Here is a 21,088-nt window from a genome sequence, read left to right as displayed (position 1 = left end):
GAATTATAGTCATCTGTCCTGTGTTGCAAACTGTAAAAGTCCCTGTAAAAGTATGCAGTTAACAAAGGCCGACGAGGGAAAAGTGTAAAAGTGGCCCTTGTTAATAGTGGCCTTTGTTCGGGGAATAATATCATTATGTCTGAGGAGCATTTACAGTGTAACTTCTGAAACCCAACACCTGTGGGACTAGCCAAAAAGTTCAGAATTTAGAAGTTTCTGGAATTCAGAAGTTCGGAATTATCTGAACAAGTAGAAACATTAAACATCAATTGTTTTAGTAAGACATGTTGAAAAATGCTTAAGCCTAAGAACATCAAACTTTGTATGGTGATTGTTCATGACCAGCAGATGACCCCTATTGATTTTGGGGTCAACGGGTCGAAGGTCAGGGTCTTATTTACCTTGTAGGTAAAAACGGTTTCCGATCAATAACTTGACAACTCATGAGCTGTTGGCTCTCAAACTTGGTAGGTGCTTTGGACTTGACCAGTTAATGACCCCTATTGATTTTGGGGTCAATGGGTCAAAGGTCAAGGTCACATTGACCTTTGTAGGTGAAAGTGTTTTCCGATCAATTACTATAGAATGCTTAGACCAAGGAACATCAAACTTGGTATGATGATTGTTCATGACCAGCAGATTACCCCTATTGATTTTGGGGTCGAAGGGTAAAAGGTCAAGGTCACATTGACCTTGTAGGTAAAAATGGTTTCCGAGTGATAACTAAAGAACGCTTAGGCCTAGGAACTTCAAACTTGGTTTGATTATTGTTCATGACCAGCATGTGACCCTTACAATTTTGGGGTCAAAGGTCAAGGTCAAATTGACCTTGTAGGTAAAAACAGTTTCCGATCAATAAAGAAAGAATATAAGGCCTAGGAATTTCAAACTTGGTATGATTTTTTGTTCATGACTAGCAGATGACCCCTATTGATTTTGGGGTCAAAGGTCTAGGTCACATTGACCTTGTAGGTAAAACGGTTTCCTATCAATAACTTGACAATCCATGGGCTGTTAGCCCTCAAACTTGGTAGGCGCTTTGGACTTGACCAGTAAATGGCCCCTATTGATTTTGTGGTTAAGGGGTCAAAGAGGTTGCATTGACCTTGTTGGTGAAAACGGTGTCCGATCAATAACTTGACAAGCTATTGGCTGTCGGCCCTCAGATTGTGTAGGTGCATTTGTCTTGACCAGTAGATGACCCCTATTAATTTTGGGGTTAGGGGGTCAAAGGTCAAGGTTGCATTGACCTTGTATTTCAAAATGGTTTTCTATCAATAACTGGACAATCCATGGACCCTTGACCTTCAAGCTTTACAGATGCATTGCTTTTGGTCATAAGATGACCTCAATGGATTTTTTGGCATTAAGGGGTCAGAGGTTAAGATCACAATGACCTGATAGGAAACAACGCTTTCTGATCAATATCCCAATATGGGCCCTTTACCTTCAAACTTCACAGGTGCATTGGTCTTGGCCAGTAGATAACCCCTTTTGATTTAAGGGTCAAAGGTCAATGTCATATTGACCTTGTATGTAAAGACTGTTTCTGACCTATAACTCAACAACTCAAGTTGCCTTGGTTGATATTTTTTATTAAACTAAAAGTCTTTTCAAGGTCTTATGTGATATAACAACTTGGCTGTCATTAATGAGGCCTACATGATTCATAAAATTCATGCATATATTATTTGGTAAAGACCCTGTCACACTAGACTGTGCTTTTACTGCGTTTGCATGGCGTTGTTAAATTGAACAAAGCGCTGCAAGATCGCAAGAAAAATCTGATATTTTTGATGACATTGAGACTTCATGGCGTCGCTACGGAGCTTCCACGGCGTTATAACGCGTTCCAACGGCGTTTTGATTGGCGATTGTCTCATTCGGACTGTGCTTCTACTGCGTTCTTTGGGCTTTCATGGAGCTCTCGCGGCGACTGCGTTCTTTGGGCTTTCATGGAGCTCTCGCGGCGTTCATACTGCGTATATATTGTGCTTCAGAATGTAGGACAAAACCCCACCAGTCAAAACCCCATACCTCAAAATTTTGTTGTCCACTCTGTAAAATTGAAGGTGTGGGGTTTTGTCCACTCTGTAAAATTTAGGTGTGGGGTTTTGTCAACTCTATTAAATTTTGAGATGTGGGGTTTTGACTGGTGGGGTTTTGTCCGTGTTTCATATACCAGATATCACTGATTCTGAATAGTCGTGTACCTGCTGCAACTGCATGCAAGCAAGCAATATTTCAGCTTGCTGCCACATCACCCATTGTTAAAAGGACATTTACTTGCAAACACGTTTTATATATATACAGTGGAAAACCTCTATTAGGACCACCAAAAGGACTAGACTAAAGTCACATTGATCTTAATTGCGGATGGTCTTAATTATGGCTATAATTATCAAGGCATATATATTTCATGACCACTCTATTGGAATTTTTATGTGTAAACATGTTTTTAAACATTATAACCTTCAAATATTACTATAAACTGATGTTAAAATATTAAATCCTTAAAAAGAACTTAAGTCTGAAGATATTTAAAATTAAAGATTGATTTTCATAGGTCTTGCTTCATGTACATAATTCCTATTTATTAAGAAATTAATTCTTCACAAAATAAATTTGCAGAAAATAACATTAAACCACTCTGAAGTTTATTTTCTCACATTTATACAATTTTCTAATCATTACAGTTGCAACACCTGTTTCATCAAGTGTCATGCTTTAGAGAATTCAAGAAGATGAATAACAATAAACTTGTGATCTGAATAGGTATTGACTGGAATATCAGTGGTCTCAATAATGGGGTTAGATAAATAAAACAATGAATTGGAACTGAAACTGGTGGTCTTAAAAGTGGATAAGTGGTGTGGTCTTAACTGTGGACCATGCTACCATTAACATAAATAACAGAAAATCTCGTTCTTTTGAAAATTGGTCTTAATACAGGGGTGATCTTTATTCCGGAGTGGTCTTAAGTAGGGATTCTACTGTACTGTATTCTGCAATATCAGATGAACGCAGTAGAATCGCATTGAAAGCACAGTGGTCACTGTGACAGTGCCGTAAAGTTGTAGTAAGAGCTTTTGAGAAAAAATAAAGCTCCGTACAAGCGCCGTACATACGCAGTATAGGCGCGATAGAGACGCAGCACAATCTCAGTACAACCGCCATGGCTAACAAAGGCATTCATTCTGCAATCATTCTGCCCTTTCACGGCGCTCCTGTTGCGTTGAAGGAGATGCTATCGAGTTGCTACGGCGTCCTTACTGCGATGCCACTGCGCTCTTATCAGAACGCCATTTGACGGCATGCTCAAAATGCGCGCCGTCGGTCAGCGATGCTGTGGCGATGCTATGGCGATTTTTGCGATCTTACTGCGCCCACCTCGGCGTTCTGAAATTTCTCTGGACGCCGTGCGTTGTCCTAGTGTGACAGGGGTTTTAGATTTCTTATAACTTTGTAATAAAATTGCTGCACATAACCTTTGCGGTCACAATTACCTAGTGACTAGTCATGACCATTAACCTTATTGATTTTGGTCACTAGGTCAAAAGTCGGTCATAATAACCTGATCACATGACTAATTGGCTGTCGATAGGGGGCATACATGTTTTACAGACATACCTTGTTTCTTTAATAAATTTATTGTTGCATTTGCAGATCTAGTATTGATTATAATTTTGGACTGAAAGTCCTGAGATCCATACCTCAATCTTTTGAAATAACACAATTTTATGCTTCATATAAAACTTCTCGAAGGCAGGGACATTGGTAACTCTGTTATATAAAAAAATATTGATAATTGAATTAAAACATGTTTTGGACAAATGTTATAAATGGGTATCCTCTATGTTTAAACATTATTTTTGAAAACTCTAAATTTCATTTACTTAAAACGAGTGTATATTGCCAAGCTATGCAGTGCTCTTGTTAATTAAATACTTTTGCTTTCAAAAATGTTATATTCTGGGAACCACCAGGACTGTTTAAAGATTTACCCTCAGTCTATCTGTCTGTTCCTAAAAACTGTTTTCTGAGATCACTTCTAAACCTGAACCTGGAACCTAAGAACCTGGAACTTTTCCAACAAATATACTTAAAATAGAAAAAAGTTGAAACATTAGTTATACATATTCATCCTGAGAAAATCGGTTCTTTTGGTTATTTGTTGTATAAACATAATTCCTTACTAGGCAGGGAAACTTAGCACATTACTATGATACAAACAAACTAAGAACTCAAAAGATTTAAGTTCATTCATGTCATTATACCCCCGAAACGAAGTTTGGGAGGGTATATAGGAGTCACCTAGTGGTTGGTGCAGCGGTCTGTTGCATTTTTCTTATCCGGAGTATAACTTGAAGACTAATGGTTGGAATTTAATACTACTTCACACAATGATCAAGCACAGTGAGAGGAAGTGCAGTGCACAAGAACCATAACTCCATCTGGACTAATTACAGAGTTATTGCTCTTTGTTACTTTTCCTTATCCGGAGCATTACTTGAAAAGTACTGCTTGGAATTCAAAACAACTTCATACAATGGTCAAGCACTATAAGAGGAAGTGCATTGCACAAGAACCATAACTTTATCTAAAGTTATTACAGAGTTATTGCCCATTGTTACTTTTCCATTGCATTTTCTTGTCTGGAGCATAACTTGAAAACCACAAGTTGGAAGTCAATACTACTTCATACAGTGGTCAAGCACATTGAGAGGAAGTGCAGTGCACAAGAACCATAACTCCATTTTGACTAATTACAGAGTTATTGCCCTTTGATATTTTTCCTTGTCTGGAGCATAACTTGAAAACTACTGGTTGGAATTCAAAACAACTTCATACAATGTCAAGCACATTAAGAGGAAGTGCAGTGCACAAGAACCATAACTCTATCCCGAGTAATTATAGAGTTATGGTGTTCAATCACCATGAACATGAAGGTCAATTTATTATGCTCCCCAAAAAATTTCGGGGGAGCATATAGTCGGCGCCTTGTCCGACTGTCCGTCTGTTGTCTTGTCCGGAGCATAACTTGAAAACCCTTGGAGATAATTTGTTTAAACTTCATACAGTGGTAGAGGGCATTGAGGGGGAGTGCAGTGTCAAAGAACCATAACTCTATTTTGCCCGGTTTTTGAATTATCTCCCCTGATAGAAAAATCTTGTCCGGGACATAACTCTAAAACTATAAGAGATATCAACATGAAACTTTGTAGGTGAATAGATCTCAATGTGTAGATGTGCAGTGCATAAGAACAATAACTCTTTTTGTCCTAATTTTGGAGTTATTGACCTTTGTTAATTTTAACACTGAACTTTGTCCGGAACATAACTCTAAAACTATAAGAGATATCAAAATGAAACATTGTAGGTAGATAGATCTCAATGAGTAGAAGTGCAGCACAAAAGAACCATAACTCTGTTAAGCCTCATTTTTGAATTATCTCCCCTTTTAGAAAAATCTTGTCCAGGACATAGCTGTAAAACTATAAGAGATATCAACATGAAACTTTGTAGGTAGATATATCTCAATGGGTAGATGTGCATTGCACAAGAAGCATAACTCTGCATTGCCTAATTCTGAAGTTATTGCCCTTTATTTTTACTTTTTGAAGTTGTCTGGGACATAACTCAGAAACCATAAGAGATATCAACATGAAACTTTGTAGGTTGATAGATGACTTTGATTAGAAGTGCAGTGCAAAGAAAAGTAACTCTTCCTTGCATAATTTTGGAATTATTGCACTTTGAACTTTTTCCACAGACATAGCTCTGAAACTATAAGAGGTGTACTTTCCTGTGTCCAAAACCTATTCGGGGAGCATCACCCGGCTCAAACCGGGCTCTTGTTGAATTTTGGTTAAGTCGTCATAATTTTGTTTTTTTGCTCCCCGAAGGGTGAGCATATAGTTGCCGCTTTGTCCGTCCATCTGTCCGTCAGTTTGTCAGTTTTTCTTGTCCAGGACATAACTTTGAAACAACAAGAGGTATCGACGGTAGAAAGATCTCATTGAGTAGAAATGCATTGTTAAAGAACCATAACTCTGTTTTGCCTATTTTTGGAATTATTGCCCTTTGTTCATTTTGACACTATGAACATTTGTCTGGGAAATTACTCTAAAATTATAAGAGATATCAACATGAAACTTTGTAGGTAGATAGGTCTCATTGAGTAGAAGTGTAGTGCCATAGAATCATAACTCTGCCTTGCCTTATTTTGAAGTTATTGCCCTTTGTTTATTTTTACTTTTTGACTTTTGTCCGAGACATAACTCTAAAACTATTAGAGATATCAACATGAAACTTTGTAGATTGATAGATCTCATTGGATAGAACTGCAGTTCTGAAAGCCTAAACACAGCCTTGTCTAATTTTGGAGTTATTGCCCTTTGTTCATTTTTACACTTTGAATTTTGCCCGGGACATAACTCTCAAACTATTAGAGATATCATCACGAAACTTAATAGATTGACAGATCTCATTGAATAGAAGTGCAGTGCAAAAAACCATAACTTGGCCTTGCCTAATTTTGGAGTTTTTGCCCTTTGTTAATTTTTAGCTCACCTGTCACAAAGTGACAGGGTGAGCTTTTGTGATCGCTTTTCGTCCGGTGTCCGTCCGGCGTCCGTCCGTAAACTTTTGCTTCAAATGACATCTCCTCATAAACCACTAAGCCAATTTCATCCAAACTTCACAGGAATGTTCCTTTGGTGGTCACCTTTAAAAATTGTTCAAAGAATTTAATTCCATGCAGAACTCTGGTTGCCATGGCAACCGAAAGAAAAAAAACTTTAAATATCTTCTTTTAAAAAACCCAAAGAGCTAGAGCTTAGATATTTGGCATGAAACATCTTCTAGTAAGTGTCTACCAAGTTTGTTCAAATAAAAGCCCTGGGGTCAAAATTGGCCCCACCCCAGGGGGTCATTGATTTTCCCTATATACATATAGTAAAAACTTGAAAATTCTTCTTTTAAAGAACCCATGGAGCTAGAGCTAAGATATTTAGCATGAAACATCATCTAGTAAGTGTCTACCAAGTTTGTTCAAATAAAAGCCCTGGGGTCAAAATTGGCCCCGCCCCAGGGGGTCATTGATTTTCCCTATATGCATATAGTAAAAACTTAAAAAATCTTCTTTTAAAGAACCCATAGAGCTAGAGCTAAGATATTTAGCATGAAACATCTTCTAATAAGTGTCTACCAAGTTTGTTCAAATAAAAGCCCTGGGGTCAAAATTGGCCCCGCCCCAGGGGGTCATTGATTTTCCCTATATGCATATAGTAAAAACTTAAAAAATCTTCTTTTAAAGAACCCAAAGAGCTAGAGGTTAGATTGCAGGAAACATCTTTTTTTGGGTGTCTACCAAGTTTGTTCAAATAAAAGCCCTTGGGTTAAAATTGGCCCTGCCATAGGGGGGTGGGGAGGTCATTGTTTTTCATTATATGTGTGTAGTAAAAACTTAACATCATGAAACATCTTCCAATGAGTGTCTTCCAAGTTTGTTCAAATAAAAGCCCTGGGGTTTAAACTAGCCCCGCTCCGGGGGCCTAAATACAGGTGAGCGACCTCAGGGCCATCATGGCCCTCTTGTTTTTATACTTTCCTGTTCGGGATGCATCACCCAGTCAACATTGAATTGACCTTCACCATCAAGGTCAAATTAATGAAATTCTCTTGTTCTTTTTCTGTAACTCAGGCTATATCTTTGTTATTTATAAATGGATTAACTTTATATTCATATTCATATTCTTTAGGATATGACCGTTATGTGTAGTAAACTAAAATAGATCTTGGTTCATTAATGACCTGACCTTGAAGGTTAAATTATTGAATATTCAATGATTTTTGCTATTATTGACTGTAACTTGGTAATTAATAAATGAATTATCTTCATATTTTGAGAAAACAACCTTTTGGACAAGGCCTTATTTAAGGTTGCACTGAGCTTGACATTGAGCTTTAAGTGACCTTGACCATCAAGGTCAAATTATAGAATTTTGGTTAAATTTTTATAATTTTGTTTTTTATATATGGATTTGATTCATATGTGGACAAAAGAACACTTGTGACTAAATAGACATGTGAAATACTTTAGATATGACATGACCTTTAAATGATTTTGATCATCAAAATACTTTTTGGAATTCAATGCTTTTCTGTAGTTTTCCAGGGTTCACCAGTCTCTCTTCCAGGCTGACCCTGAAAAATCTACATGCGGGCACTCGGAAGTGACCGTAAGCACAAGTTAGACTGCACATTAACATTTTTAGCTTTTCTATATATAAATACATCTATACATATATGTGTAGTAAAATAGGTATGACAAATTTTGTAACATTTCAGTTTATTATTGCATTTTCAGGTCAGCAGGTGATCCGGTTACCAGATGGCCGTCTACAGCTGATAACAATACCTCAACAAAAGGTTCAGCAACAGGCTTCAGCTGCAGCTCAAACCCCAGCATCGACTATCCAAATAGCAAAACCAGAAGGTGCTATGCAAGTTCCTGTGGCGCAAACTCCAGTTAGACCTCAAACAGTCCTGGTAAATAGCTCTGGTACACATCCAGTTAGTGGACATCCAGTAGTGTCAGGTGTTACACCCAACAAGATAATGGTTGCATCCCAAGGTGGTGTACAGAGCGCAGTCATAGTCAGTTCTCCACAATCATCAGGTGGCACTGTTTCTGTACTCACTTCAGGTGGGCAAGGAATTGCAAGGATAATATCTCCAGGTAAGATTGCTACTCCTGTTATACAGAAAGTTGCTGGCGGCACATCTGTGGTACATGTGAACACACCACAAGGTACCCGCATTATACGTCAAGTCACTCCCCAAGTTGTTGTTTCTGGACAACAACCAAACTTGCAACAAAAACAGCAACAATTACAGCAGCAACAGCAGGTTCTAGCAGCACAACAGGCACAATTACAGCAAGTTCTCCAACAGCAACAGCATCTCAAACTTCAGTCTGGCCAAGTTGTGCAGGTGTCTGGTGCAGTCTCAGGAGCCACTGCTGTTATATCAAGTCAGTCTGGCCAGCAAACAATCACAGTAACCCCTCAACAGTTTGCAGCTCTACAGCAACAACAACAATTAAAGCTGGTAAAACCAGGGGAGACACATTCTCAGCAAATTACTATTGGTGCTGGAGACCTGGCATCAACTACACAGACTGGAACCACATTACAAGACCAACTAGTTAAACATTTACAGCAGCAGGCAGAAGTTAAAACACAAACACAAGGAGCAGATAAATCAGTCACACCAGGATCTCCACCACCTGCTGTCCCTCAATCACCAGTCAAGTCACCCATAGCTTTATCAGCACAGCAGAAGTATGCAGTTACACCACAAGTGGTACAGGAAGGTAAGACTGATGATATTATGATTCAAATCAAATAATGAAAAAATGTTAGTAAAATTATTTGTGCTTTTTGATAAAAAAAATGATAAAAATAAATTATATTAATAACTAGGCCATCCATAAAAAATTGTTTGTTTGTAGTGCTCGACCGACCCATGAAAATGGCCCCGACTCTAAAAAATTTTTACATCTTCCAGGGTTTTTTTTTTTTTGAGATCATGGTGCACCCATTCTGTTAAAATGAACTTTCTCCAATAACTTTTCAGACAAATTTTGAACTGAGAAGTAGAAGAGTAAAAGAATGTTATCCAAAAACCAAAATAACGCACGCTTTTCATTGATATTTAGCCAAAATTTGACCCCGAACATCGGCGATTTCACATTATCAGAAACCCTAAAATTTCGCAAAGGACATAAAAATTCTCAGTTACCAAGCCAAGCATGTGAATAAATTGTTCTTTTGTAATTTAGTCAACATTTAAATCTTATAAAAGTCAATCCCTTTTGAAGATATTTGCTAAAATAATTGCCGATTGGATGAATCTCTTACACACTGTGTGAAGCTGTACCTGATTTTCCTGTTCATTCCACTAAACGCTGCCTATATATGTACAGTATATGGAAATGATACCCTCATGAAGGTAGTTTTACAAATATAAAGTTTTGGTCTTTAGACTTTAGAGTGGACATATTTAACCAGAAAAAAATTTGATTAATTTTTGGAATAAAAGTGAAAAAACAATTGCAACTTTGTTTAAAAAATAATGAATGTGAAAATGGACAGAAATGGTACCCTAATGAAGGTTTTTTTTTACAAGAGTGGACATATTTAACCAGAATAAAATTTCATTTGTTTTTGGTATAAAAGTGAAAAAAAAAAAGATTGCAACCTTGCTTCAAGATAATATACATACATCAATGAATGTGAAAATGGATTACCCTCCGTAACCAAAGGCCACCACTGTATACATACATTTTTACACAAAATAATACCAGAAGAACTTTATTGTTGACATAAATAAATTTAAATCATTTTGCCATTCATGATTGCCAGAAAATGAGGTTACACTAAAACTTGGTTAAAAATACAAGTGATAAAATTTTCGCAGGAAAATCGCTGAAAATTAATGGGTCTTTTTCTGATACTTTTAAAAAAGTTAATATACCTGTGTTTTCTTCATAAGAACGATAATTATTAATAAATTTTACCTTTTCCTAAATTGTAAATTAATAGCCATATTTTTATGCCCCCGGGCATATGAGTAATTGAACCGTCTGTCCGTAGGAGGTTAACCTAGAACAGCAAGTTGGATTTTTCTTAAGTTCTACCTGTACCAAAGGCTTCTAAGTTTACACACTTACTAATCAATACAAAGTACATGATCTGGGCAAGTTACATAACTCTGGCTTTCATATTTACCAAGTTATTGCCCTTTTCAGCACTTAGAAAATGAACAATGGTTAACCTAAAACGGCAAGTTGGAAATATCTTAAGTTCTATCTATACTAATGGCTTTATAATTTCCACACTTACTTATCAATACAAAGTACATGATATTGCCAAGTTATATAACTGTGTCATCCATATTTTCCAGTTATTTCCCTTTTTTCACTTTGAAAATAGGGCCATGTCTGGTTAACCTATTCTGGCAAGTTGGATTTATCTTAAATTTCTCCTAATTGCTTAATTTCTTTAATGATATCTTTCATATTTAGTAGGTGGATACCTTTGATGGTTCTCTAATTTTTTGTGGAGTAGGCGGTCTCTAGGGTCAAGGTCACTGGTTTAAGAAATAAATATAAACATTTTTGCTCATACAGCCTTAATTTTTTAGTTGATGTCTTAGTTTAATACAAACATGCCAAGAGAGGTCCTCCTTCTTTGGGTGTAGTAAGGGGTCATTTGGGTCAAGGTCAATGTTACCAATGTCAAGGTCACCAATAATAAAAATAGATTTTTACATTTTTACAGGTGTATTAATCTTATTCTATAGACAGATGTTATTTATAATTGATAGAAACATAAACTTTGATGGAGTTAGTGGTCCGTTGGGTCAAGGTCACCAGTGCTAAAAATAGATTTTTACACATTTGCTAATACAGCCTCATACAAGTGACAGATATATTTTATATTTGGTAGGAAGATAACTTGCATGGTATTCATCCTTTTGATTGGGGTAGGGATCAGTGGGTCAAGGTCACTTGTGCTAAAAATAGATTTTTACACTTTTGCCTATACAGCTTTTATTTATTGACAGGTGTATTTCATATTTGGTAGGAAGATAACTTGCATGAAGTTGGATATTTTTCAACTTCACACGTCAGAGCAATGACTTGGCAACTTATATTTTTCACAATTACAAAATGCCATGACTTTGTCAAGCTATATAACTTGTGTTTACAATTTTTTGGCAATTTTTCTGTCCATAACTGTGTGAATGGGTAAACATTTTTATGCTCCCCGAAAAATTTCGGGGGAGCATATAGTTGGCGCCTTATCCGTCTGTCCGTCCGTTGCCTTGTCCGGAGCATAACTTGAAAACCCTTTGAGATAATTTGTTTAAACTTCAGACAGTGGTAGAGGGCATTGAGGGGGAGTGCAGTGTCAACAGTCAAAGAACCATAACTCTATTTTGCCCGGTTTTTGAATTATCTCCCCTTATTGAAAAGTCTTGTCCGGGGCATAACTCTAAAACTATAATAGATATCAACAATAGATCTCAATGGGTAGATGTGCAGTGCATAAGAACAATAACTCTTTTTTTCCTAATTTTGGAGTTATTGCCCTTTGTTTATTTTAACACTTTGAACTTTGTCCGGAACATAACTCTAAAACTATAAGAGATATCAAGATGAAACATTGTAGGTAGATAGATCTCATTGAGTAGAAGTGCAGTGCAAAAGAACCATAACTCTGTTTAGCCTCATTTTTGAATTATCTCCCCTTTTAGAAAAATCTTGTCAAGGACATAGCTGTAAAGCTATAAGTGATATCAACATGAAACTTTGTAGGAAGATATATCTCAATGGGTGGATGTGCAGTGCACAAGAATCATAACTCTGCCTTGCCTAATTCTGGAGTTATTGCCCTTTGTTTTTTTTTACTTTTTGAATGTTGTCTGGGAAATAACATTAAAATTATAAGATATATCAACATGAAACTTTGTTGGTAGATTGATCTCATTGAGTAAAAGTGCAGTACAAAAAAAACATAACTCTGTTTTGCCCAATTTTTTAATTATCTCTCCTTTAAAAAAAATCTTGTCTGGGAAATAACCCTAAAACTACAAGAGATATCAACATGAAACTTTGTAGGTAGATGGATCTCAATGGGAAGATGATCTGTGACAAGTGAATAGTTGGCTCTTCAGAGGAATATGATTGTCAATCTTTAATGTTAACAAGTGTAGTCTTGGCAGATTCAACACTCAATTGACTTCCACCCTTTTTAGCTCACCTGAGCTTGCTCAGGATGAGTTTTTAGGACCGTTGAATGTCCGTCGTCTGTCGTCAGTCCACATTTGTTTGTTAACACTCTAGCGGTCACATTTTTGTCAGGATGCTTGTCTAGGTGATAGCTTGGATCAGTTCGAACATGGGTCATCTCGGAGGAAAAACTTGGTCACAAGAGCTAAAAGTAGAAAAACCTTGTTAACACTCTAGCAGTCACATTTTTGCCTCAATCATCATCAAACTTTGTCAGGATGCTTGTCTAGGTGATAGCTCTGATGAGTTCGAACATGGGTCATCTGGGATGAAAAACTAGGTCACTGGAGCTAAAAATAGAAAAACCTTGTTAACACTAGCAGGCACATTTTTGCCTCAATCATCATCAAACTTTGTAGGTGATAGCTCTGATGAGTTCGAACATGGGTCATCTCGGATGAAAAAGTAGGTCACCGGAGCTAAAAATAGAAAAACCTTGTTAACACTCTAGCGGTCACATTTTTGACTCAATCATCATCAAACTTGGTCAGGATGCTTGTCTAGGTGATATATCGATTGAGTTAGAACAAGGGTAATCTCGCATGAAAAACTAGGTCACCGGAAGTAGAAATAGAAAAATCTTGTTAACATTTTAATGGCTATTGTTTAGATCCAGGTGTCCTGGAAATTGGTCTGAAAGTTTGTTTTGATGATTTCTAGGTCAAGTTCGAATATGGGTCACCTGGGTAAAAAACTAGGTCACACTGCTCAAATATGGGTAATCCTTGTTAACACTCTAGTGGTCACATTTTTGACTCACCTGTCATGAAACTTGGTCAGAATGCTTGTCTAGGTAATTGTTCAGATGAGTTTGATGGGTCAGGTGAGCGATCTAGGGTCATCATGGCCCTCTTGTTAAGTTATTGGTGTATTATCTTCATACTTGGCCACAACATCCCTTGTGATAAGACCTTTCAGTAGACCAGATAACATTGACCTTCATCTATAAATAACCTTGACCTTCAGGGTCAAATGTCCAAACTTTGGGAGTTTCTTGCTATTATTGGCTATAACTTTGTTATATTTCAAACTTGAACATAAAAATCGTCTAGTATAGCCCTTTAAGTTAACCAGACAGACCTTGACCTTCACTTATAATTGTCCTTGACTTTGATGGTCAAATTTTGGAAAAAAAATTCTATTTTTTTATGCACCCGAAGGGAGGCATAATATAATCTCACCATCTGTCCGTCCGTCTGTCAGTCTTTGTGTCCCCACTTAATTTATGTCCGGACTGTAAATTTTTCATACATTGAGGGATTTTGAAATAACTTGGCACAAATGTCTACCACATCAAGACTATGTGTCGCGTCCAAGGACCACCTCCCTACCTCAAAGGTCAAGGTAACACTATCATTTTGAAGTTTCACATTATCCCAATTAGAGTAAATAGGTACACACATTGTGGCCTGACTGTAACTTTGTCATGCATTGAATGATTTTAAAATAACTAGGCTTAAATGTCTCCCATATTAAGACGATGTGTTGCGTCCAAGAAATACGTCTCTACCTCAAAGGTCAAGGTCACACTATCATTTTGAAGTTTCACAACGCAATTAGAGGAAATAGGTACACACATTCTTATTCGGACTGTAATTTTGTCATGCATTAAATTATTTTAAAATGACTAGGCATCAAAAGGCGATGTGTCGTGTCCAAGAATTACGTCTCTACCTCAAAGGTCAAGGTCACACTATCATTTTGAAGTTTTACATTCTCGCAATTAGAGAAAATAGGTACACACATTCATGTCCGGACTGTAACTTTGTCATAAATGTCTACAACGTCAAGACGATGTGTTGTGTTCAATAATCACGTCCTTACCTCAAAAGTCAAACTACCATTTTGAAGTTCACCTTATCAGAATAAGAGTTTATATGTACACACATTCGTGTCCGGGCTGTAACTTTGTCATGCATCGAAGGATTTTAAAATAACTAGGCATAAATACCTACCACATCAAGAAGACATGTCGCGACAAAGACCCATGTCCCTACCTTCAAGGTCAAGGTCACACTTATAGTTTGAAGGTACTCATTCTCTTGAGAAGAGTTTGAAGATACACATTCATGCATTGAAGGATTTTAAAATAACTAGGCATAAATGTCTACTACATCAAGACAATGTGTTGCGACAAAGACCCATGTCCCTACCTTCAAGGTCATGGTCACACTTAAAGGAAGGTACTCATTCTCTCGAGAAGAGTTTGAAGATACACATTTATGTCCGGACTGTAACTTTGTCATGCATGGAAGGATTTAAAATAACTTGGCACATCAAGACAATGTGTCGCGGCTAAGGCTCATGTTTGTGTGTCCCCACTTGCACAACAATCATGTCCAGACTGTAACTTTGTCATGCATTGAGGGATTTTGAAATAATTTGGCACAAATGTCAGTCTCATAACAACATTTTGTCGCGCCCAGGAACCACGTCCCTTCTTCAAAGGTCAAGGTCACACTTATATTTTGAAGGTTCATGCTATCACAATTAGAGATTACAAGTACATTAATACAAAGAACAATATTCAGCAATTAGTTACTTTCATTCTCTTTCCTTTTCATAATACCTGCATGCTTAAGAAACCTTTTCGGGGGCATTCATCACTTGAGTGACCGCTCTTGTTTCTTTTTTTCTTTTTCTTTTTTTGGCTGTAACTTTTTTATTATTAAATGGATTGACTTCATATTATAACAGAACATTCTTTGGGATAAAACCTATGTATATCAAACTCAAATTGACCTTGGCTCTTTTATGACCTTGACCTTGGAGGTTAAATTATTGAGTTTTCACTGTTTTTTGCTTTAATTGATTATATATATATATATCTCCAAATATATATATATATTCTTTTTTCTTCTGTATATATTTTTATGCCACCGCAGCATCTGCGATGCGGTGGCATATAGCGATTCACCTGTGTGTTTGTTTGTGTGTGTGTGTGTGTGTTATATAGATTATATAGTGAACTTAAAAAATCTTCTTGTGAAAAACCACTAGTCCAATTTAAACCAAACTTGGCAGGATTGATCTTTGGGTGAAGGGCTTCCAAAGTTGTTCAAAGAATTTCATTCCATGCAGAAATCTGGTTGCCATGGCAACCAAAAGGAATTATAAGAATAATTTTTTAAAAATCTTCTTGTAAAGACCCAAAAGGCCTAGAGCTTAGATATTTTGCATAAGGCATTGTCTGGTAGACCTCTACCAAGATTGTTCAAATTATAGCCCTGGGGTCCAAATCGGACCTGCCCCAGGGGTCTTTGATTTTCACTATATGTACATATAGTAAAAACTTAAAATACCTTCTTGTCTGCAGGTACCAGGCTTAGAGGTTTGATATTTGGTATGTGTTATTATCTATAGGTACTCTACCAAAGTTGTTCAAATTTTGCCTCTAGTGTCTAGTGTCAAAGTCAGCCCCACCCCGGGGGTCATAGGTTTTTCTTATATGTATATAAAAAACTTAAAAAATCATCTTCTCTAAATTCACAAAAGCTAGAGGTTAGATATTTTGTATGAAACATTGTATAGTGAACCTTTAGCAAGATTGTACACATTATAGCCCTGGGGTCAAAATTGGCCCCGCCCCGGGGGTCATTGATTTTCAATATGTACATATAGTAAAAAATAAAAAAATCTTATTGTCTGAAGGTACAAGCCTTAGAGCTTTAATATTTGTTATATGATATCATCTATAGGTAGTCTACCAAAGTTGTTCAAATTTTGCCTCTAGTGTCAAAATTAGCCCCGTCCCGGGGGTCATAGATTTTCCTCTGACATATGTATATAGTAAAAACTTAAAAAATCATCTTCTCTAAATTGACAAAGGCTAGAGGTTAGATATTTTGCATGAAACATTGTGTAGTGAACCTCTAGCAAGATTGTACAAATTATAGCCCTGGGGTCAAAATTGGCCCCACCCCCGGGGGTCATTGATTTTCACTTTGTACATACAGTTAAAAATTAAAAAGTCTTATTGTCTGAAGGTACAAGGCTTAGAGCTTTGATATTTGGTATATGATATTATCTATAGGTAGTCTACCAAAGTTGTTCAAATTTTGCCTCTAGTGTCAAAATTAGCCCCGTCCCGGTCATAGGTTTTTCCTTTCATGTATATAGTAACAACTTTAAAAAATCATCTTCTTGAATTGACAAAGGCTAGAGGTGAGACATTTTGCATTAAACATTGTGTAGTGAACCTCTAGCAAGATTATTCAAATTAAAGCCCTGGGGTCAAAATTGGCCCCGCCCCTGGGGATCATTGATTTTCAGTCACTATGTCATAAAGTAAAAAATTAAAAATCTTATTGTCTGAAGGTACTAATCTGATAATAACAGATAGGTTAGTGATCTATGCATTATGGCAATCTGTATAGAAACAAAAAAAAATGTTCCTACATTACTATTTAGTAATTATTAACTATTTATGCGGTGGCATGGCATTTTTTACAAATGCAATCTTGTTTTTCTTCTAGAATATGTATGCATATATATATATATATATATATATATATATATATATATATATATTTTTTTTTTTTTTTTTTACTTCTGTTATGAGGGCTGTCCGGAAAGTTCGTAGACACAGCTTTAAAATTATAATAAGCAGTCATATCAATATGATGATTGAATATTTTGCAAAAGTATTTATCTGCTACATATTTCTAAATTTAAAAACATGATAAAAGTAATATTCGCAAAGCGCCAATCACCATGGCAACATGATCAACAAATAACAGAGCACTTTGATTTTTAGCTCACCTGTCACAAAGTGACAGGGTGAGCTTTTGTGATCGCTTTTTGTCCGTCGTCCGTAAACTTTTACTTTAAATGACATCTCCTCATAAACCACTAGGCCAATTTCATCCAAACTTCACAGGAATGTTCCTTTGGTGGTCACCTTTAAAAATTGTTCAAAGAATTTAATTCCATGCAGAACTCTGGTTGCCATGGCACTTGAAAGACAAAAACTTTAAATATCTTCTTTTAAAAAACCCTAAGAGCTAGAGCTTAGATATTTGGCATGAAACATCTTCTAGTGAGTGTCTACCAAGTTTGTTCAAATAAAAGCCCTGGAGGTCAAAATTGGCCCCGTCCCAGGGGGTCATTGATTTTCCCTATATGCATATAGTAAAAACTTAAAAAATCTTCTTTGAAAAAACCCAAATAGCTAGAGTTTAGATATTAAGCATGAAACATCTTCTAGTAAGTGTCTATAAAGTTTGTTCAAAAAAAAGACCTGGGGTCAAAATTGGCCCCGCCCCCGGGGGCATTGATTTTCCTTATATGTGTATAGCAAAAACTTAAAATCTTCTTTGAAAAAACCCAAATAGCTAGAGTTTAGATATTAAGCATGAAACATGTTCTAGTAAGTGTCTACAAAGTTTGTTCAAATAAAAGCCCTGGGGTTAAAACTGGCCCCGCCCCAGGGGTGTCATTGTTTTTAACTATATGTGTATAGTAAAAACTTAAAAAAAATCTTCTTTTAAAAAGCCCAATGAGCTAGAGCTTAGATGTTTAGCATGAAACATCTTCTTATGGGTGTCTACCAAGTTTGTTCAAATAAAAGCCCTGGGGTCAAAATTGGCCCGGTCCCAGGGGTTCATTGATTTTCCCTATATACATATAGTAAAAACTTAAAAAATCTTCTTTTAAAGAACTCAAAGAGCTAGAGCTAAGATATTTAGCATCAAACATGTTTTAATCGGTGTCTACCAAGTTTGTTCAAATAAAAGCCCTGGGGCGAAAATTTGCCCCGCCCCGGGGGTCATTGATTTTCCTTATATGTGTATAGCAAATACTTAAAAAATCTTCTTTGAAAAAAATCCAAATAGCTAGAGTTTAGATATTAAGCATGAAACATCTTCTAGTGAGTGCCTACAAAGTTTGTTCAAATAAAAGCCCTGGGGTCTAAATTGGCCCCGCCCCAGGGGTCATTGATTTTCCTTATATATAGCAAAAACTTAAAATCTTCTTTGAAAAAACCCAAATAGCTAGAGTTTAGATATTAAGCATGAAACATCTTCTAGTAAGTGTCTACAAAGTTTGTTCAAATAAAAGCCCTGGGGTTAAAACTGGCCCCGCCCCAGGGGTGTCATTGTTTTTAACTACAGTCAACATTGTATTAAGAGACCACTCAAGGGACTGCCAAAAAGTGGTCTCTTAATAAAGTGGTCTCTCAATAGAATTCTGGAAAATTCAAGACTTTTTATTACAAGCCATAGATATAATAACATCTTTTTTATAAAAACAAAAACTATACAATATTATGTATGTATTACAGTTTTATAATTACATTTATGCCTTTTTATTTAAAAAAAAAGTCATCAATATTGTTTCTTTATGTTTTTTAGTAGAAATTTGTGTACAAATGTGATCTACGCTCATAATACTGTCAACAGGTCATTTTGACCATGAAACAAAGCATATTGTCTTATATTTTTAATATGTTCATACACATCCTGCTGAACATACTTTAGAATCATCAGCAAGGGCTCCAGATAATTTTTTATGCAATGAGTTTTAAACTTCTTGATTTTTTCAACAATTAGTTTTCACACTACCCCGATTTTAAATTCAATAAGATTTTAAGAGATTTAGGATTTTTTTGTCTTTTTTTGTCGAAGGGTCATATTTAATGGGGTACTACATGTATTTTATAAAACATCAGATGAGCACCTACACCATCAGCTCGGTTCTGTAATGTTTAGTCCACTACGTTTCACGATTTTATTTCGACTACAATCGATGACATTTGCTATTTACTCAGACTCAATTCCATGCACGATTTCCTCATACAATTTATCCGTTCTTATTAGTTGTCTGTCTTTTTTTCGCTTTATCCGACGTCATTTTCGATAAGGGAGGTCACTCTGAGCACATGACAAAACTATGCAAATGCGGTGTTGTGATACGTTATTGCTCTGACAAAATATGTCACGATTAATATTACGATCGGAAAATCCGATTTTCAAACGATTGCAATTGTTATTCATTTCGTTTTTAAACGACAATTATTTGTGACCAATGACCATGAAAAAAAATTGTTTATTTGCTAGTACACATCTCACCTACTCGCTAATTACACATGTGAGAATGCCCGCGATTGTTTGTCACGGCCGTTTAATAGATACTTTAACACTTGATTTTGTACATTTGGGCCGACATTCAGTGGCCGCTGGCCGCGATATAAAATAGTCGTTTAATGGAATTAAATTAAATAGTAAAAATCATCGGGAGGTATATTATTCGGCCGCTTAATAAAAAAGTCGCTTAATAAAGGTGGACGCAAGTACGATGCCGACTGTATATGTGTATAGTAAAAACTTAAAAAAATCTTCTTTTAAAAAGCCCAATGAGCTAGAGCTTAGATGTTTGGCATGAAACATCTTCTTATGGGTAGGGGGGGGGGGGGGCTATTTACAGGTTAGCGACCTCAGGCCCATCATGGCCCTCTTGTTTTACTATAGCTACTCGAATAATAAGTTGCTAAAAATTGTCATTTTAACACAAACTCTCGTTTTAATCTTATGACATCAAAGGATACTATTGCATGATATTTAGTGAAAATTATGACGTCATGCGCAAATAAACAGCTTGTTAACGACAGTTATAGGCAATGAAGGTGCATAAATTTTGTGTTTCAAATATTGCGTCAAATTCAAGGACGGAACAACGAAATGTTATTTAACTGCATAGCAAAGCAAATATGACACCAACTGAGGCTTTAAAAACAAAACCAATCATAAATTGTTAAAGGGATCTTGTGTTTAAATGTCAAATATGATTAAGAAGCTGTGATGATAGTATATCATTTAAGAAATGCTCCAGAGGACAAAAAGTAGCATGGCCGAAATATTGTAGATTGCGTTACAACAATTTTTGGAAAAGACAGACATGTAGAACCTCGGTCACATCTTTGTTTTTAAATAAATTGTAGTATATGAAATCCATAAAGTAATGGCAAAAATATATAACATGTATTAAGTATAGGCAAGACAGGTACCATGGCTGTTGAAATCTGAAGAAATTGAATAGTGGGTTAGCGTGAAGTTAATTTGACGCTGTTGACATTGTCAAAGTGCTCCACAAAGATTGTTTATATGTTCAGTGTTCAATCTAGAGCGCCCCATTGCGCCATTGACCCCCTGAAAAGACCGCCGGCGCAAAACAAATTCAACTGTGGGCCCGATGGGCGCACTCATAGAAAATGCCCTAAATGACATT

The 21,088-nt window shown here is 36.3% G+C and overlaps 1 protein-coding gene across 1 annotated transcript in view; it reads left to right on the top strand.

Moving 5' to 3' along the window:
- Positions 1–21,088, top strand: part of LOC132721565 (nucleosome-remodeling factor subunit BPTF-like) — a gene marked incomplete at its 5' end in the record, with an annotated part of 145,789 nt that overhangs the window by 81,141 nt on the left and 43,560 nt on the right. Inside the window, 1 exon segment of the mRNA XM_060705888.1 lies at positions 8,372–9,379. Coding sequence (XP_060561871.1) covers positions 8,372–9,379 — 1,008 coding nt within the window.

Source organism: Ruditapes philippinarum, unplaced genomic scaffold (assembly GCF_026571515.1).
Source record: "Ruditapes philippinarum isolate M1 unplaced genomic scaffold, ASM2657151v2 ctg799_1_1_1_1, whole genome shotgun sequence".
In the NCBI taxonomy this organism is placed as follows: Eukaryota; Metazoa; Mollusca; class Bivalvia; order Venerida; family Veneridae; genus Ruditapes; species Ruditapes philippinarum.
This window is presented reverse-complemented; position numbering and strand designations above follow the sequence as displayed.